General features: G+C 30.2%; 1 protein-coding gene across 7 annotated transcripts in view; it reads left to right on the forward strand.

Annotated features, from left to right (window-relative positions):
• The window catches only part of LOC18109217 (G-type lectin S-receptor-like serine/threonine-protein kinase RKS1), a 50,124-nt gene extending 36,888 nt beyond the window's left edge, over positions 1 to 13,236 (forward strand). For 2 of the 7 annotated variants that reach the window (XM_052451846.1, XM_052451845.1), the window contains 6 exons: positions 10,925 to 11,056; positions 11,255 to 11,460; positions 11,557 to 11,767; positions 11,894 to 12,131; positions 12,477 to 12,627; positions 12,750 to 13,236. In XM_052451846.1, the coding sequence (XP_052307806.1) occupies positions 10,925 to 11,056; positions 11,255 to 11,460; positions 11,557 to 11,767; positions 11,894 to 12,131; positions 12,477 to 12,627; positions 12,750 to 13,052 (1,241 nt within the window). In that variant the 3' untranslated portion in view covers positions 13,053 to 13,236. Of the gene's footprint in view, positions 1 to 4,575; positions 6,080 to 10,924; positions 11,057 to 11,254; positions 11,461 to 11,556; positions 11,768 to 11,893; positions 12,132 to 12,476; positions 12,628 to 12,749 lie in introns of those variants that run through there. The other 5 variants (XM_052451842.1, XM_052451843.1, XM_052451847.1 and 2 more) reach the window with 5 other exon arrangements.
• Positions 13,237 to 20,536: the final 7,300 nt, after the last annotated feature.

Consider the following 20,536-nt stretch of genomic DNA (forward strand, 5'->3'; position numbering starts at 1 on the left):
AATCTGGCCCTGCTGCGAGCATTTTTGGCTTTGTTGATTTCTTTGGGTTAAGCTCAGGCTCTTTTAGGCTTTGTTCAAAATCATCTAGTCCAAATTTATTAGTGGATGTAAATATTGGATTTACTAGGAATTCTCCCGCATCAGACCAACTTTGGCAGAATGTGATTAGCTTAAGTTGTGTATTAACTTGTGAGTTAAACATGGAATGTAATTTCAGGGCAAACTAGGCAATGGACAGGAAATTGCAGTTAAGAGATTATCTAAAACTTCAGGGCAAGGGATGAAGGAGTTTAAGAATGAAGTAAGGTTGATATCTAAACTCCAGCACAGAAATCTTGTCAAGCTTTTTGGTTGTTGCATTCATGAAGAGGAAAAGATGCTGATATATGAATATTTACCAAACAAAAGCTTGGATTTTTTCATCTTTGGTATGGCTCTCTTCATCCATTTTTGTGTCTGTGTTCAAAGGGAAGAGTCCCCTGATTATGCACCTTCACTTTGATCAAATAAAAACAAATGATTTCTGGGCAAACCTTTAATGTTTCTGGGCAAACATTGTGGTTTGCGACAACTCAGCTTTAAGAAAACTATTTAAAACCAAAAAAAATATTTAATATTCAAGTAATTTTCGTATAAAACCTAAAAAATGCTATATTTATCAAACAAAAACTGTAGAATTATCGAAAAATCTTAAATTTATCATTTACGTTGCGTGTATGCGTTTTGGGAAACCCAACACATTCACCATTTACTTATTGTCTTTGTATGTCATTGTGTCATACATATTTAAGGAATTGAAAACTATTTGGGAATGTATTGAAGCCAACTAGGGTGCTATATATGTTAGGATTGTCTTACATCGAAATGTTTTTCAAGAATCTATAACATTTTTGTATCTCACTAGTTATTTAACAAACTAAAAATCAACAAGGTTTTTCTTTTAATCCGCAATCAGCTCACAAGAGTTGTGCAAACTTGGGACCAAAAAAAATCTCACCAGAAAAAAACAACTAGCAAGATAGATATCTTTTTGTCACAGAATCAAAATTAACTTGTATCTTCACTTTTGCTTAATCCATTGCTTTATATATCAAACTCATAGCTGGTTTCTCATCTGAATCAACTAATCAAAGAACTTTAATTAGAGGATATGTTGTCTTAATACATATAGTGACATCATGCCAAAACCTACTATCCAAAACACAGTTTTCAATTCGTTTCCTTTCTTCTCTTCTTGAAAACCTACATGACCTCCACTGTTTGGAAGTAAATATAGTCATTAGCTGTATTTTATGATCATTCAAACATCCTAGAGTCAAATATGCAGTAGCAAATCGAGTAGCAGCAGGCCTAATCAAATATTATCCTTTTGTAAAGTGCCTTAGGATGGAAATAAGTATAGTTCTTGAATAAATATATGAGGTGACTCTCCTCCCCTTAGCAATAGTTACTTGATGAACCTCTAGCTTCTTCTCAAAATCTTTCAATATCAAGTCAATACAAGGGGTAGCATATGGTGTCCAAAACAACTTTATTTTTGCCATCAATAATTGTCCTGCTGCCTTATAATTTGCAGCGTTATTGGTCATTACTTGCACAACATTTTCCTCCCCAATCCTCTCCATAATGGCATCCAACATCTTAAATACCTTATCAGCAATCTTGGACATATTAGAAGTATCAACCAATGACAAAAAAAAAAATTGTCCCTTTAGAACTACTAGCCAAAAAGTTACAAATACAACGTCTTTTTTTTTATTTATCCATATGTATCAGACATTATTGAACAACATTTTTTTTTTCATTATAGCTTGTACTCCTTAAGCAAGTTTATTGTTTGATCCACTTCTTGCTTCAAATACTTCTCTCTAATATCATGATAAGATGGAGGCTTCAAACCTGGCCCATACTTTGCAACCAATTCAAGTAACTTAAGAAACTCATGGTTTTTTACACATTAAAATGGAATTGCACTAGTGTAGAAAAACCTTTCGACATGCTTCTTCTTTAATATCTTTTTTTAGCAATTGATTCAGGGTTGTTTGTGTACTTTCACTCTCACTAGCTGATCTCTTTCCTTTGTCTTTGGAGCTAATTTCTTTCATTTCATCATCATCATCTTTTCCAATATATCAACGAGCCTTTCTTTTCTTTTCAGTTGCTTCTAGATTTTTCACCAAAACACACAAAATCATATGCTTAATATTTTATGGTACTTGTTGGCATGACTCAACATCCTTACGAGTGCAAGTTAAATGATGTTTGAAACGAAAAATACCTCCACTAATAATTTTTTTACAATACTTGCACAAAACTTTTCTAGAATTTTTATCAATTTCTATATCATATTGCCATCCCACATCAAGCCTATTACCGGAAGAATTTTTTCTAGATGTCATATGTTTAACAATTCAAGAATCAACTCAAATCAGCTTTGTAATCAATCCAAACATTATATGATTGTAATTATGTTAGTTAAAAAAGAAGGACCATAATACATGTGTTATACATAACAATTCATATAATCCAGAAGCATGCATAAGGAACTCACAAAACTAAAGCAATAAGATGATAAGATTATATAATAGATAAGAGCGCATATAATCCAGAAGAAAGAAAGTAAAACATGCACCCATATTGTGTTGTAAACGTGCTGGTTTTGTTGATTAGAAAGACCATAAAATTACTTGAAAATGGAAATAGTTGGTAAATTCAAAATTCATGACTCCTTTGATTTTGTTTTATTTTAATTTCTTTTAACCCATCTCTTACAAGACCAAAAAAGTTCTTGACTTTGTGGTGAAAACAAAAGAGAGAAATGGTTGAAAGTGAAACAGAGACAGATTGCATATTGCATATTGCAGTGATGGTTTGTTTAAAATTTGGAACATTGGAAAGACTTTGAGAAAGAGAGGCTAGGATGTTAGGTTTTTTACTTTGTGGTGCAGTTACTGCATTTTATAGCATATATATATATATATATATATTCCGTATAAACTCATAAAACTAGGTTCAAAATCGTGATTTTACACGATTTTAAATATCTAATATGATTTTATTATTTTTTAAATTTTAAAGTTGATTTGACATAATAATATATATTTACTTATAAAATCATATAATTTTAATAGCATCATTTATGCCTTTCAAGTGGTCATTTATTACATGGCTGGCTCCACTGAGCAAACCTAATAATTAGTCTAAAAATTTCTATAAAGCGTTAGTAGTTGGCTTTTTGGCTCCACTCATTAAATTCCCAACTGCAAATCTACAACTAATTGATCAAAAATTAAAATGAAATTCTTAATTATCAAATATAACTTAATTTTAAAATGGAATTATTAATTATCAAATATAACTTAATTATAAATAAATTTTAAAGATTAAGGACTAGAATGTAATTGATACATGAGATTACAATTCTAGACTTATAAACAATCAAGTAAGGATTTAATTGAATAAATTTCTAAAACTAACCTAAAATAATATATGTGATATTATTTAACAGACAAATTTATATTTTGTTATTTATAGGGTTTTTAAGTTTCCATATAATTAGAAATTTATGCCTTTTATATTTTGTGAGTAAAGTGAAGTACAGAAACACCTTAAGCACAAAAAAAAAATTAGCACTTAAAAGTATAACAATTTCTCTCTCTTAAAAGGGTTTAGAAGATTTCTCACTAGTAAATTCATGTGAATTAATGTTAGAGGTCGGACAATTGGACGACTTCTGGTTTGCGACAACCTAGCCTGAAAAAAATTATTCAAAACCAAAAATAATATTTGAACTTCAGGTAATTTTCGTATAAAACCTAAACAACTCTATATCTATTTAACAGGAAGTTTGTACCTCCTAAAAAATTTTAAATTTATCATTTACATTAAGTATATGCGTTTCGAGATATCCAAAACATTCACCATTTACTTGTTGTCTTTGCATGTCATTGTGTCATACATATTTGAAACGGTTATAGCAGGGAATTGAAAACTATTTTGGAATGTATAGAAGCCAACTAGGGTGCTATATATACGCGTCAGGATTGTCTTGCATCGAATTTTTTTTTCAAGAATCAGTAACATTTTCGTATCTCACTCGTGATTTAACGATCTAAAAATTGACAAGATATTTCTTTTAATCAGCTCATGACAAGAGTGGTGCAAACTTGGGACCAAAATAAATCTCACCAGAAACTAAACACTTATGCCTTTCAAGTGGTCATTTAATACATGGCTGGCTCCACTCATTAAAACCCCAACTGCACTACCAAATCATCTACTCACCGCACTCCTTAATTCTTTATCGCTTCTCTGGCACTACTTTAATTATAGGTCCCAAAGGTATTATAGGTTGGTTTAACATCAAATCAAGGCTTTAAATATGTCATACCATCTTCTTCAATCCTGATGTATTTTTTCAGTTATGTATCTGTTGACTTTTTTTTTCTTTTTTTTTGTGTTTGTTTTTTATTTTTTTTTATTTTTTTTTTATAATCATCGAGAGTATATTGAGAAGGCCATAAAGTGAATAGCTAAAAAGAAATACAAGAGATATAAAAAAAAAAAAAAACTGATCTACTACAGCAAACAACAAGAAGACTACCTAAGATTTCTTATTACACCATAATTTGATGCCATAATTTGATGCTTTTTATTTTTGTGATTCTCTTTTCTTTTCTTTTATGTTTTTCTCTCGTGTTTCTTGTTTTTGGCTACCTTGTGGTTAGCCCTTTCAATCAATATATCGTCTTATTCCAAAAAAAATCTACTCACCTCACCAACACACAATCATTGAACCAAATTATGAATCCTATAGAAAGGTTTTTGAGTGCATTGTTTTTCTTCCTTGTTTTTCCTTCTTGCTTATCTATTGACATCATAGCTCCAAACCAATCAATCAAAGATGGAGATGTTCTGGTCTCTAGTGGACAAAGCTATGAACTCGGGTTCTTTAGCTCAGGCATCGATTCTACTCGTCGTTATGTGGGAATTTGGTACCATAAGGTTTCAGAACGAACTGTTGTATGGGTGGCAAATAGAGATAATCCTATCAATGGTACCTCCGGATTCCTAGCTATCAACAAACAAGGTAACCTTGTAATTTATGAAAATAACCGAAGTAGTGTTCCTGTTTGGTCTACAAATGTTGCAGCCTCATCAATGACAAATTGCACGGCTCAGCTCAAGGATTCAGGAAACTTGGTCTTGGTTCAACAGGATAGCAAAAGGGTCTTGTGGCAGAGTTTTGATCATGGTACAGATACTCTGCTTCCTGGTATGAAGCTTGGGCTGGACCTGAAAATCGGTTTGAACCGGTTTCTGTCATCTTGGAAGTCCAAAGATGACCCGGGAACCGGAAACATTCTCTATGGTTTGGATCCAAGTGGGTTTCCCCAGTTCTTCCTATACAAGGGTCAAACCCCATTGTGGCGTGGCGGACCATGGACTGGACTAAGATGGAGCGGAATACCCGAAATGATCGCTACCTACATCTTCAATGCTACTTTCGTTAACAGCATTGATGAGGTATCTATATTCTATACTATGAATAATCCCTCCATCATTTCAAGAGTGGTGGTGAACGAATCAGGAGGAGTGCAGCGGCTGTCGTGGGACGATCGTGGTAAAAAATGGATCGGAATATGGTCCGCCCCAAAAGAACCATGTGACACCTATCGCCAATGTGGTCCAAATAGTAACTGTGACCCATATCAAACAAATAAGTTCATGTGCAAATGTCTACCCGGATTCGAACCCAAGTCACCCCAAGAATGGTACCTGAGAGATTGGTCAGGAGGTTGTGTCAGGAAACCTAAAGTGTCCACGTGTCACGGCGGAGAAGGGTTCGTCGAGGTGGCTCGAGTGAAGTTGCCGGATACATCAATAGCGAGTGCGAACATGAGTTTGAGATTGAAAGAATGTGAGCAAGAGTGCTTGAGGAATTGTTCTTGTACAGCTTATGCTAGTGCTGACGAAAGAGGACTTGGATGCTTGAGATGGTATGGTGATCTGGTTGATACAAGAACGTTTTCAGATGTGGGGCAAGAGATTTACATCCGTGTGGATAGAGCTGAATTAGGTACATGTCCAATTCTACTACTACTAACTTGTTTACTTTGCCTTAATTTGTTCACTTGCTATGCCACAAGTTTTGATTCTTGAAGAAATCTCATAGACCTGATAAATCACAAGCAATCAGTTTTCTTATAATTTATTAGAAGAAATTGACTATTTGTATGAGCAATGTTTTTTTTTTTAATTAATCAGCACGCAATTTTATGAATAGAATGTTTGATAAGGGTACGTAGGTCAATAAATGTGTTGACGCGAAATCCATTGATCATTAATCAGTTAAATTTCATCAACTCAATGAACTCGGAATTGATTGTTTTGGTTAAGTAATCATATTATTATTTACTAGTATAATGAATTGAGTAGTTTTGTAACACACACATGCCTATATTGCCACTCATAGAAATGACTAACATTTTTTTTACTTTCCTTCTAAGAATATATATTACAAATTAAACAATATACTAAAACCTTTTTCACAGTAATCCATTGTGAATTTCTTTTCTAATCATTAATTTTTTTTCTTTTCAATTATATCATTTCATGGCCAAATTAACTATCAATTTCTTATAATTTGTTATGGAGAAACACAGTTGAAAAAAGGAGGCCCAAAGTATAAAACAAGAAACAATTACATGTTTGGATTGAATCTCGAACAATTGTGTTTTGGTCCCCATACTTTTTTTTTCCAAACACAATCCCTTTATTTTCTTATGATTTGATTTTAGTTGAAAACTTTATTTTTATTATTTTGAATTCTCTCATTTTAAGAGATGAGAAAGAAAATTGCTGAAAACAATGAAAGAGAAAGAAATTTGTTAGTTGGCAATTTTTTGACCACTAAAAAATGACTATTGATTTCAATGAGTCTTATTAGATGAGGAGAGTTTTATTTACGAGTATTTTCTTCTTTATCTTACTTAAAAAGTAAATTGGAGTTGAGAAATAATTTTTTTTTCCAATTTGATTTTGTATTTTTAAACGAACTTTTCGATGTTTTTAGTAGATTATTTGGTTTATTGATATCATAGAGATGTTTATTATGTTTTTTTAAGTGAAAATATTGAAAATTATATTTTTGAGTCAAAAAACACTAACCTAATTTTTTAACTACCTATTTATTGGTTGGAAACTCACGTCGTGGTTTGTCTTAAAACAAAATTACCAACAAAAAAGAAAAAAGAAATAGGCAAGAGCACAGCCTTGGCCATGCAGGCCTGTGCGTGCGTTATTTTAGCTTTAGTATCTTTTTTATTTAAATATAAATTAATTAAAACAGATTAATCCAATATATGTGTGGGATGCCTGACCATATGGTTTTAATTAAGATTAATTAAAATAAATAAATTAAATAAATATTTGTGATATTATGTAATAAAATATTATTTAATTTTTACTTGGTTTTCGAATAAAATTATAACATTTTTTATATATTAGTGGGTGTTCTTTTTGTGCAACCATACAAAAAAATTTCTTTGGTTTTATTTAATTATTTTTATGTGCGTGTCTATTATTATTATCGTTTGACTAAATAAAAAATCAATTCAAAGAAACAAAGTTATTGAAGCTACAAGATGGTATGTGTTTTGAAATCAAATATCTTAAATTACATTTGTATTTCAAGTTTTCAATTTAATCTTTGATTAAATATTATTTGATTTTTTGCTCGGTTTTTAAATAAAATTATAACATTTTTTCAATATTAGTAGTTTTTTTTTTGTGTAACCATGCAAAGGATTTTTTTCTTAAATAGTATTCAATAGCTTTCAAGTGCATATTTATTTTTATTATCATTTGATTAAATAAAAAATTAATTTTAAAAAATAAAATTATTAAACATAATCAAATTGATAGACTATAATATAAGATCATATATCTTTATCTATTTCTATCTTTTAATTTTCCAGTTCGATCTTTAGTTTTTGTTAATGATTTGTTTGTTTGGTATTTATTAGCATAAATAATTCATAATTTATTTAATTAAATACATGTATAAACTTTTCAATTTACAATTAAAAATCTTTTATATCAAAAATATGTTTAAAACGTCTAAATATTCGTGTTTTTTCATCAAAAAAATATAATCTGACCATGGCAAAGCAAGTCAAGTGGCTAGTTTCCCACAAATTGTACTTGTCTTCAAAATCCATGCACTGCATCGGCGACCATGTTTATCATAATTTTGTGACATGGCCATAAAGCATCACTAGTTAAGTTTTAAGTATAATTTTACAATACATGGCCTTTTCACTGTTCATAAAATTACAATTCTTCATCTTATATATCATTATGGATTACAATGGTGTATTTTTTAAAAAAATTTACTTTGATCCTTAAATTATTTTTTTCGCACAATTGAGTTTCATTTTACTCAAATTAGAGCCTAACTGCATGTTTTATTTTTAGGTGAGGGTTGAATTGAAAAATAAATGGCTAAAGTGAAAACATCAGGTAAAATAGATGGTAGATCTGCAGTTGATTTAAAAAGTTCATTTGTGTCCCTTGTCTTTTTAAGCTATTTGTTAATTGGCCCCTATAATTTTTTTAAAAATACATTTTGGTGCCAAACCTTATTTTCCTTTATTTTTGGAGGGGAGAGAGAGTTGCTAGATTCTGGTTTAGAGAGAGAAAGTTGATGTTGGGAAAGATTTAGACCATTAAAATGATCGATTTTTGTGTCAAATGATTCTATATAATGACAACGATTACTATTATATGTTCTTTTACCTTAAAAACACCTAAAAAACATATCTAATCTCTGAAAGATTTTTTATTTCAGGTTGATTTTCATGTTTTGGACCAGTTGTTTTGTGTTTTTTAAAGGCTATGAATTGGTTTAACAAGGTTCTTGTGGTGTTTTGTAAATGTTTTGGATCAAAAAAACAAATAGCCCTATTTTTCCGGCCACACCAGTGACCGGATTCTAGGATTTACAAACGACGCATTGTTTATTTTTTTCAAAGAAAAAGGGGTAGACGACTAAATAAAAAAAATATAGGCTTGTGTGCGAACTTTTTCTTGATTGAGCCATATGCTAAGCTTGGCTTACCAAATCTAGCGGCGCCTTGCCTCATTCCTTTATGTTTTTTATATTGATAGCTTTTTTATATGTGTTTTTTCAAATAATTTTTATAATTTAATTAATACCCATTCTCTATGATTTTTTTGGGATTTTTTAGCCTTTCTTGAATAGAGATTATTGTTTTTAATTATATTGGGTGTGCTTAGTTTATTCAGAAGTTAACATGATTTATCTGTGATTTTTTTATATTTTTTATATAGATTAAATATTTTTTTATAATTATATTTTTAATATGTGCAACCTTTCATAATATTTTTATTTTACTTTTATTTTATTCAATAAATTCTATGTGTGGGTCAATCTCTATTACAAATTTATTTTCATAAACAAACTTATGAGACACAACCAAGTAAATGACCCGTGTTGCGAGATTAAATATCTTTATTTACTTTGATATCTTAGTTTTTCCAATTATGTTTTTATTTATTATTTATTATTTATTAGTTTTTTTAATTTATTTAAATAATAGTTAGTGTTTTATTTAATCAAATGCGTGCATAAGTTTTTTTATTTATATTTACAATTTTTTTTGTGAAAAACTGCATTGAAAAATTCAACATGTTCAAGTTTATTTGATTATGTATTGGTGATTTTAATTTTGATACTTATTTTTATGATTTTATTTTCTTTTCCTTAACTTTTTTATAAAGGTTTTGTTCTTTTTAATTTCAACTTTCGATCTAAGTTGATAGTGTATTGTTTTTTTTCTTGTCCTCATTGATCGATTTTTTTATATCTATACTTTCCTGTTTGCTATCATTACATTTTTTTTCCAATATGATCCAAATATAACCAACTTATTTGGTTGGTCAAGATTAAAATGCAATTACGATGCTAAAATATTTTACTAGAAAAATAATATAAACTTGCAGCATATCACAAACACCAATAACTAGTGTTACTAAATCATAAAATGCTCTTCAAAACTTGAGTGAAAAAATCAATACCCCTAAATTGAAAAAAAATATTGATTTTAACCTCTAAACAGTATGATTATTTTGAATTTGTCCTTTCTAATAGTATTTTTTTTAAGAAGATTCGACGGAAAAGCTCTTAAAAACCTCTCCGTTCCTCTCTTTCTCTGCTAGTAAACATGTTTTCCTAAGTTTTTCCTCAATTTCTCAACAAAATCCTAACAAAAAGGGCACATTCAAAAAATTATATTGTTTAGAGCAAAATGTTTTTTTTAAAAAAAAAGTTCAATTGTATTTGTTTTTTTTTTTTTCCACAAGAGTTAGGGGGTAATTTATAATTTAGCGATATTTTCTGATTTCCACACCCTTTCCAGCTTCCTTGACACCATTCCTCTTCTCTCTTTATAATATTATTGTTATTACAATACTTCTCTCTTTGGCAATTGGTATATCGACGGTGTATTTTATAATTTAGCCATATATTTTTCTTGCTTTATGTTATAAAACATTCATGTCTTGTATAGTATCGTCCAGTCTCATCTGCTCAGACAAACATAAAAAATAAATTTAGTTTACTTGAGTCTCAAGCTCGTATGATCCTACGAAGGAGATAGAAACAACAAATCACAGTTAATAAAGTTTTTGGGGCAAGCAAATTAGGTGATGAAAATTATTCAATACTTGTAGTTAATTTACTCTTTTGTTTTTTTCTCACATTTATATGGTATTCAATTATAAAAAAAATTAGAATAGAGAGTAATTAAATATAAATTTACAGTACTGAATAATTCCTAATTTAACAACTTGAAAGATTTAATTTTCAACTCATATCACTAAACGTTTCTTATATTTTCAGTTCCAGCTAAATATGAAAAGTCAGGACCTCTTGCCAATAAAGGAATACAAGCAATCCTGATAGTGTCTGTTGGTGTGACATTGTTTCTGATCATCTTCCTTGTGTGTTGGTTTGTAAAGAAAAGGAGAAAAGGTAAGCAAATTCCCTTCAAATGTTGCTCCTGAGCAATATATTTTTCGTAACATTATTAAACTCAGGGTGTTGAGTCAGTAAAAATGCGATGTGATGCTGAGCTAGAGTTTCAATATTTCTGATAGTCTTGAGCTCAAAAAAATATACCTTGAGTTGTAAGTTTTACCAGCTAGAAATAAGTTTGCATGTTGATGACAGCCAGGGACAGGAAAAGAAGAAACGAATTTCCGCTATCATTAACTTCAAGGTCAAATAGCTGGAGAGACTTACCAATTAAGGAATTTGAGGAAGGTACAACAAGTTCAGATTTACCACTTTTTGATCTTAGTGTCATGGCTGCGGCAACAAATAATTTCTCAGATGCCAACAAGCTTGGAGAGGGTGGTTTTGGCTCGGTGTATAAGGTAGCCTAGCCTGCCTTGAAGTCCCTTAAACACATAGCATCACTTCAGTTTACATGTTGAACTATGAGAGTGATGAATTTGGATTGCGATTTTCAGGGTCTGCTGCATGATGGAAAGGAAATTGCTGTCAAAAGACTAGCAAAGTATTCTGGACAAGGGATTAATGAGTTCAGAAATGAAGTCGAGCTCATTGCAAAACTTCAGCACAGGAATCTTGTAAGGATATTAGGTTGTTGCATCCAAGGAAGAGAGAAGATGTTGATCTATGAATACTTGCCAAATAAAAGTTTGGACTCTTTTATTTTCAGTATGTCATCATTCTGTCAAATTGTCCCTATATTGTGCATTTTTCAGTTTTTCTCATTCTATAAAACTTGAAAAATGAATACAAGTCTGCATTGATTTGATGAGATTTATGCTTCTTTGAGTACAGATGAACCAAGAAGGTCACAGTTAGATTGGTCTACTCGCCACAACATTATTTGTGGGATTGCTCGAGGAATTTTGTATCTTCATGAGGACTCCAGATTACGAATCATCCACAGAGATCTTAAGGCAAGCAATGTTCTACTAGATGCCTCAATGAACCCAAAAATTTCAGATTTCGGCATGGCTAGAATATTTGGAGTAGACCAAATTGAAGCCAACACAAACCGTGTTGTAGGAACGTAGTAAGTTTATCCTTATTTAATAAGTTATATTGGAGTGTAATATAAGATTATTTTTAAAATTTTATTGAATAATTTAAGTTTTTGACATAAAATAGTTTTTTATATATAATATCAGAATTTTAATTATTTTATCTAATTAAATTAATAAAATTCAGCTTATGAAATAGTTTTTTAATATCATAATTTTAATTATTTTATCTAATTAAATTAATAAAATTTAGAACTTATGAAAGTTTCAAACTGTATTAGAAAATAATATAAAATTATTTTTAAAATCTCATCATAATTTATTTATTTTCTGAATAGCTGACTCTATTAAGCTCTTCTATTCCTATGTTATTGCAGTGGTTATATGTCACCAGAATATGCAATGCAAGGCCTATTTTCAGTAAAATCCGATGTATATAGTTTCGGGATTTTGCTATTAGAGGTCATCACTGGAAGAAAAAACAGCAATTTTTATGATGAAAGTAACTTTTCGAGCTTGGTTGGATATGTAAGTCTCTCTCTCTCTCTCTCTCTCTCTCACACACACACACACACACACACACACATATATATATTGCCGACTTTAAAATTTCAACTCCAACATAGCATATTGATGTGGAATTTCTTTAGGTTTGGGATCTATGGAGAGAAGGCAGGGCCCTGGAACTAGTGGATACATTGATGGGCGACTCGTATCCTGAAGATCAAGTCTTAAGGTGCATCCAAATTGGTCTTTTATGTGTGCAAGAATCTGCGATGGACCGACCATCAATGTCTAATGTTGTTTTCATGTTGAGTAATGACACAACTCTTCCATCTCCTAAGCAACCTGCGTTTATTCTGAAGAAGAGTTACAATAGTGGAGATCCATCAACAAGTGAAGGATCGCATTCTATAAATGAAGTGACTATCACCATGCTTGGACCTCGGTAGAGGCTTACATATATCAGACGTGCTGCATTCATATGTTAATTAATGTTTGATACTGTAATAGTTTTTATGATTATGGTTTAAAATATTAAGTTTAAAGTGGAATTCAAGAAAAATTAATTATAATGTATGTTAATTAACTAAATAATTATAAAACTTTAATAAAAATAAAATACAGTTTCAATCACACCATACTTTTATACCAAGTGGATCCTAGTAGAAGTATCATGGCAGTGAAATATTTTTTATTATATTTCTAAGCATGTGGAACCAAGTAGTGTAGTTATTCTTTAATTAACCGACAATGTAGATAAAGATGTCTCAATAGTCTCTCAATTTAAATCCTCTTCGTTAAGAATGCTAGTTCTTCACAAATCTACTCATTCAACAATTCAATTTTATCAAGGCTAATGAGATTTTAAGCTCAAATTCCTACAAAGTACAAACATAAAAAAAAACATGATTGTCATATATATTAATGATAAATTCAATTTTTTAAAATAATATATTTACAAAGTAGTTATAAAAGGTTTAGACAAGATCTATTTGTAATACTAGGTCAGTAATCCTGCCGATCGTAATATATTCTTGCGCAAGAACCTGCATGAAGACGTGTTGCATTCATAGTGCTGCATTCATATGTTAATTTGATATTGTAATAGTTTTTATGATTATGGTTTAAAAAATTAGGTTTAAAGTGGAATTCTAGAAAAATTATAGTGTATATTGATTAACTAAATATTTTTAAAACTATAATTAAAACAAAATACAATTTCAATAACAGCACAATGTTATGCTAAGGGGATCCCAGTAGAGGTATCATGGTAGTGAAATATTATTTATTACATTTCTAAGCATGTGGAACAAAGTAGTGTAATAGCAATTATTATAGAATATACCTATATAAGAAATATTATAGGCATACTCGTATGTTGTAATCCTTATCATTACTATTGTATATTGCCCTACACACACACACACACACACACACACACACACATATATATATATATATATATATATATATATATATATATATATATATATATATAAAATGTTGACTAACCAATAGGTTAAGCCTCCTAATTATTCTCAACTTAGTATCAGAGTCTTCTGCCGTCAGAACTCCTCTCCCTCTCTCCCTTGCAGCCTGCCTTCTCTCTCTCTCCTAAATGAATTCTACTATTGTTGTTGTTGACTTCTCCCTCACCACTAATGGTGCAGCCCAGCCGGCTAGCCATCTACAAGCTGCAGTCGGTGGTGTCCTTCCTCCACAACAACAGCCTCCACTTACAGAGCACATCAATGACTCCTTCTCGCAAGTTTCTGTCGTTCCTCTACACATTATGGGAACACAAACTCCAACTATCATTGCTCTATCAAACACCCACCAAGTTGTTTCATGGAAACTTATGAACATAAATTATCTCTATTGGTGAATGCAGATGAAGCCTTATCTCCTTGGTCAAGGTTGTTTTTCACTTCGTTGATGGCTCAGTGTTGTGTCCTCCGTCTCATATTTCTGACAGTTCTACTGGTTCTTCCTCTAAATCAGCCCTTCTTTTCTTCGTTGGAAGCAACAGGATCAACTTATTTTGAGTGTATTTCTCTCCTCTCTCTCTCTTTGTGGATGTGTTGCATCTCGTGGTAGATTGTCATACCTCGCAATGTGTTTGGCGCACTCTTGAGAAAGCTCTTGCATCTCCATCTAATTCTCGCATCATGCAACTCCATGATTCCTTCCAAGATCTTCAGCAAGGTGACTCATCGGTAAGTATATACATACAGCAAGCCAAATCGTTATTGACGAATTGGTTGTTGTTGGTCGCCCCATATCCTTTGAAGATTCAATCTATATGTGTTTCGTGGCCTTCGTAGTGAGTTCAAAGACTTGGTAACGAGTCTTATAATCAAGGCAGAATCGTTGTCGTATGCTGATCTTCATAACCACCTTCTTACCCATAAATTTATGCACAAGAACTCTTTTCAGTCCATGGACGCCACTCCCTCTCTGTTGTCTTCATCTCTGCTGTCGCAATCACCACTGCTGCCAACACCACAGCCCTCTGCTCATCTTGCTATGTCCCATCATAGCTTAAACTTCAGTCGTAGCAAAGGTTGTTCTCGTGGCAACTAGCGTCCCAATAGCAACCTCTACACTCATCAGAATATGGGCCAATAAACTGCAGACTGGAGGCCGAACAATTAGCAGCAAAACAAGCGCAATGCAGGGGCTGGCTAGTGGTTTGGATAGTAGCATGCTCGCTTACGGGTAGCAACTCTCTTCTACTTCAACACCTCATATAGCTACTGAGCTCAGAATTTAAGCTTCGCGACTTGGGTACTGTTCATTATTTTTTGGGTATTGAGGTTAAACCTACTGGTATGGGTCTTATGCTCTAACAGTATAAATATGTACTGGTATGGGTCTTATGCTCTGACAACATAAATATACATTTAACATCTTTACTCGGGCTGGTATAATATCTTGCAAACCTGTTGATACTTCTATCTCTACATCTAAAGCTACCATACTACCAAATCCTTTGTTTTCTGATGCTATACGCTTTCGTCAAATTATGGGTGCTCTTCAAAATCTCACTTTTACAAGACCAGATATTTGCTTTGCTGTTAACAGAGTCTGTCAGTTTATGCATGCTCCTACAAATTCTCATTGGACTGTTGTTAAACGCATCTTGCGTTATCTTAAGGGTACGACAACATATGGACTACATATTACTCGTAGTTCTTCCTTTTCCTTACATGGCTTTACAGATGCAGATTGGGCAGGTAGTATTGATGATAGAAAATCTACGATGGTTATCTTGTGTTCTTTGGTTAGACGTCAATTTCATGCAAATTAGGTAAGCAACGTACAATTGCTTGCTCTTCTACTGAAACTGAGTACAAAGCCTTAGCCGATAGTACTGCTGAGGTTATCTAACTTTAGTATTTATTAACAGATCTTCAGATTCCGTCTGTTTCTGCTCCTATCATTTGGTGTGATAACCTTGGTGCCACTTATTTGTCTGTTAATCCTGTTTTTCATGCTAGCACAAAACATGTTGAGGTTGATTATTATTTTTCCCGAGATAGAGTTGCAAAGAAAGAGATTCAGATTCGTTTTATTTCCTCTTAGGATCAACTTGCAAATGTCTTTACTAAGCCACTTCCTACTGCTTCGTTTACTGATTTTTGTTTCAAGTTTCGGGTTGATCCTCCACCCTCAGCTTGAGGGAGCATATTATAGAATGTACATATATAGAAAATATTATAGGCATACTCTTATGTTGTAATCTCCACCATTACTATTGTATATTGTCCTACACATATATAAAAAAAAAGGTTTGTTAACCAATAGGTTAAGTCTCCTAATTATTCTCATTTGCAGTGATGTTATTGATCAATTGTGCCATGGAAAGCTTTTTAATCAAGTTTGATTAGATGATTAGTTATTGATCATGCTATTAATCTCATATTGTTTAGGAGATGAAAAGCTTAGTTACTCGTAAACACAAAAAACATCTTTTTAAAAAAAAAAATCCTTTTAAAAAGATAAAACTTATTATATAGTTCTAGTAGGATAATATTTCTTGGGTGACCTACCATGTGCATATATAAACACACATCATCATTAACGTTGTTTATGAAAACTCCAGTCATGCATAACTATCCAAGCTTCTCGCTTGAGGGCTATGATAATGTTATTAATCCCACATCGATGAGAAAATAATAGCATTAATTTCTTAATAAAACTAAAGGCACCTCTTTTCTTAAAAAAAAATACTTTTATAAAAAAACAAAACTCACTTTATGGTTACAATATAATAATATCTCTTATAAAGTTTATCATATGCGAGTGTCTACATCATCAGTTATTTCTTTGTATCCAGGAGCTTTCACTAGCCAAGACTAAATTCATCTCTCCTGACATACGAGGTAGTGCTGCAATATTATAAGAAATTTCAGATTTCATAGGAACCTTCACATTTTGTAGGAACCCTCACATTATGGAAACTTTATGCTTTCATCTTGGTGGGCATAGGTGGCTCTTCTTAGAGAGAGCTTTTAATTATTATTATTTTTTATCATGGTCAATGATAGGTGGTTATTTATAAAAGGGTAAATTTGAGTTTTCATGTTTTGATATTTTTTAATTATTTTTCCATTTATTATATATTCAGAACTTAAGAAAATATTATTTTCATTCAACAATTTTTTATTCATATCCATATTGAATATATGTCACACAACTAGACAACTTTAGCAATCTAAAGGATCTCAATATTAATAAAATATACAGTAAGAAAAAACTCAATTAATCATAATGGGAATAGAGTAATAAATAGAGATATTCACACACAATTAATCTGCATTTCAATATTAATAGAATATAGAGTAAAAAAAGCTCAATTAATCCTATCAATCATCACAATCCCATTGCTCAAATTTAGTTATTCGAAACTATGTATCTTTGTATTGAGTTTTAAATAGTTTAATATTTTCATTAGTTCTTATATTCGCAGACATCAAAGTACTTTAATTTTGTATCCATAGAAGGATCCATACACTAATGCCACACCGAATTCACATAGAACATTGCGTAGAGTGCACTTTGCTTTTATTTTTGGGCGTGTTTGCTTTAAAAAGTATAAAATTGATATTATTTTTAGTATTGTTTTAATTTTTTTAATATGTTGATGTTGAAAAAAATATTAATATATTTTTTAATAAAAAAATATTTTTAAAAAACATTAAAAAAAAAGAATTGACTAAGTTTATTTTGCTTTTGTTGTTGGGGTTACAGGCCTTCTATTAATGGCCCTTGTATGTTTCAGTAGTCGTTGGTGGTTCTCTTAACTATAAATTGCGTCAGCTGTTGGAATTTTTTTTTGTTGATATTTTTTTTGGTTGGTTATCTTTAGCACCTGCTGGATCCTAGATTTCTTAGCTAACCGATATGATACTTTTGGTTTTCTTTTTAGGTAGTTGTCTTCCTGTATTTTTTTTAATTAATGAATGAGAGCATATTTCTTTTTATTTCTGATTTGTACATGTGTATATATGAATTGCGAGCTTACTGAGCTGTTTCATTTGATCTATTATATTTTTACATTTGAATATATATATATATATATATATATATATATATATATATAAACGGCGAAGGAATTGTTAAAATTAGCCACAATATGAACAGGTGACAAAACTCATGAACCACGTTGGTTCTTTTTTTTATTATTGATTGTCCTTTTTTAATAATGAAAAAGATAAGAATATAATACTTGTAATTTCTCTTTCAAGCATGTCGGCTGCAATTTTTCAACTTGTTATCATCAATTTCCCACCATCACTTAATTTCTTTATCCAGATCAATCTAAGCCATTAATTTCTGTACATCTGTGACAAGATAGCACATGCCCCATTACCTTTCCCTTTCTCTCTTCGTGTTTTAGTTTTTTTTTCCATGATTATAGGGCCGCGTCAAAGAATGTTGTTTTGTTGATTTTAAAAATTGAAATAAACCTAGTTTTGAATAAACAAAATTAGAATTAATCAGGTGAGATTCTACTCAAGTTTACCAACTTAATCAAGAATTGACAACTAGATAATTTGAATTTTACCGAGTCAAAGTTCAATTATTTAAAAACTAGGTTATAGTGATTTTTGTGCAAATTTTTTAATAAAGTTTAATAATTATATTTTTTTATTATAGTGATTAACAATATTAAAAGAAAAATAAAATAATGATGGTTAAGCAAGGGTGAAAGATCATTTTTGTGCAATTTTTTGTTTGAAAATTGTATATTATTTAAAATATTTTAATATTCATGTGAAATTAATGGCATTTGATATTCTTGGGGTTGTACTACCAAGTGCATTGAATTGGAGGGGAAATAACAAATGATTGGTTTTTTAGGGGAAAATTAATGGGCTATATAATAATTATTATTTTTGTCTTAATGATATTTACATATAAGTCTGTCAACAAAAATTGAGTAGTATTATTTATTTTATTTTTTTTTCAAATGTGTTTGTGATTAAAAATAAAATGAAGTCCATGGTTTGTTCACCAAGTTTGAATACATTTAAATTTGTCTCAAGCTATTGTGAACATAAATATTTGTATAAAATTGAGATTAATTGTAAAAATATATAAGTTTATTTTATATTTTGTTGAGTAATCAACATAAATGCATTGAAAAACTTTTTCACAAACATTTTTAACCAGCTTATTACTAAGATATATATATATATATATATATATATATATATATATATATATATATATAATGATATTGTTGATAAGAAAATTCATGCCAAAACTGTATATAATCGCCCTATTAGTTTATATCATGATGAGCTTGAACTTGTAAAAAATCTTGAGCTATTTTTAAACTTTGATAAAAATGAGTATTTTCATTAAAACAACAGAAAAAAGTGAGATTAAAAAATAAAATACTATACTTATTAAGTTTTTCATTACATATTAAGAAATATATTATTGTGAATTGTAATAGTAAAAATGATAATTTTGCTCTTTCAAAAAAAAAACTATCAAACTTGCCCTTAAAGATAATATGATTTTTTTTCATAACTCATTAGTTATTTATGAATTGAGCAAGGGAAATAAATTTTTTTTATTTTTAGTACAGTAAAATGATTTAAATATCTTTAAAAGCAAAAAAATAAATTAATTAAACTAGTATTTAAGGGCTTTTCAGATATTTTAACTCTTCTAAACACAATAAAATAATTCAATTAACCTTAAAAGCAAAGAAATATGAACTAGTTTCCATGAGCTTTATCATATTTTCATCATGGTTTAGGATTTAACAGGTTGTAAGTTTGGAAGATTAACTCAACTTTGAGAAATTCACCCGAGTTTGCTTTTTTTTTTTTTCTATTTTTAAGCTTATGTGTTTTAAGTCTCATGCTTTAACATTTATTTAATCGGAGATTGAACTTTTTTTTTTTATATGATTTTTCATTATTTTTTAAAACAACTTATGTTATCTCAAGTTTTTTAATTTATCGTTTTTTATTAAATTTATTTTTTTAAAATAATATTTTAATTAAATTAAGTCAATTGATTAAATATAAGTTTTAGAAGCTAACTTCAAGATATTTTAATTGATTTGCTAAGGATATGTATGGTTAAAATTATTACGTGCTTATCCAAAACAAACTAATTAGGATAATAGCTTTATTATTTACTAATTTGGATTTGAAGTAATTATATTTATTATATTATCTATAAACAAACTAAATTAACTTTAAGTGAACAAAGATACAAACGAAAATTCAATAAGGATTAAGATGGTGTTCATCCATTCGACAACAACGTTAAGTTATTCAATAAGGCCTTAAATTTTAACAAATTATTCAACAAGTTTAGTATAATAATTATAGTTATTAAACTCAATTTAGATATTAATAATCACAAGATCTAAGTTACATCCAAGTCATATGATATGAGTTGGATT

This window comes from Populus trichocarpa, chromosome 4 (assembly GCF_000002775.5).
Source record: "Populus trichocarpa isolate Nisqually-1 chromosome 4, P.trichocarpa_v4.1, whole genome shotgun sequence".
Classification (NCBI taxonomy): domain Eukaryota; kingdom Viridiplantae; phylum Streptophyta; class Magnoliopsida; order Malpighiales; family Salicaceae; genus Populus; species Populus trichocarpa.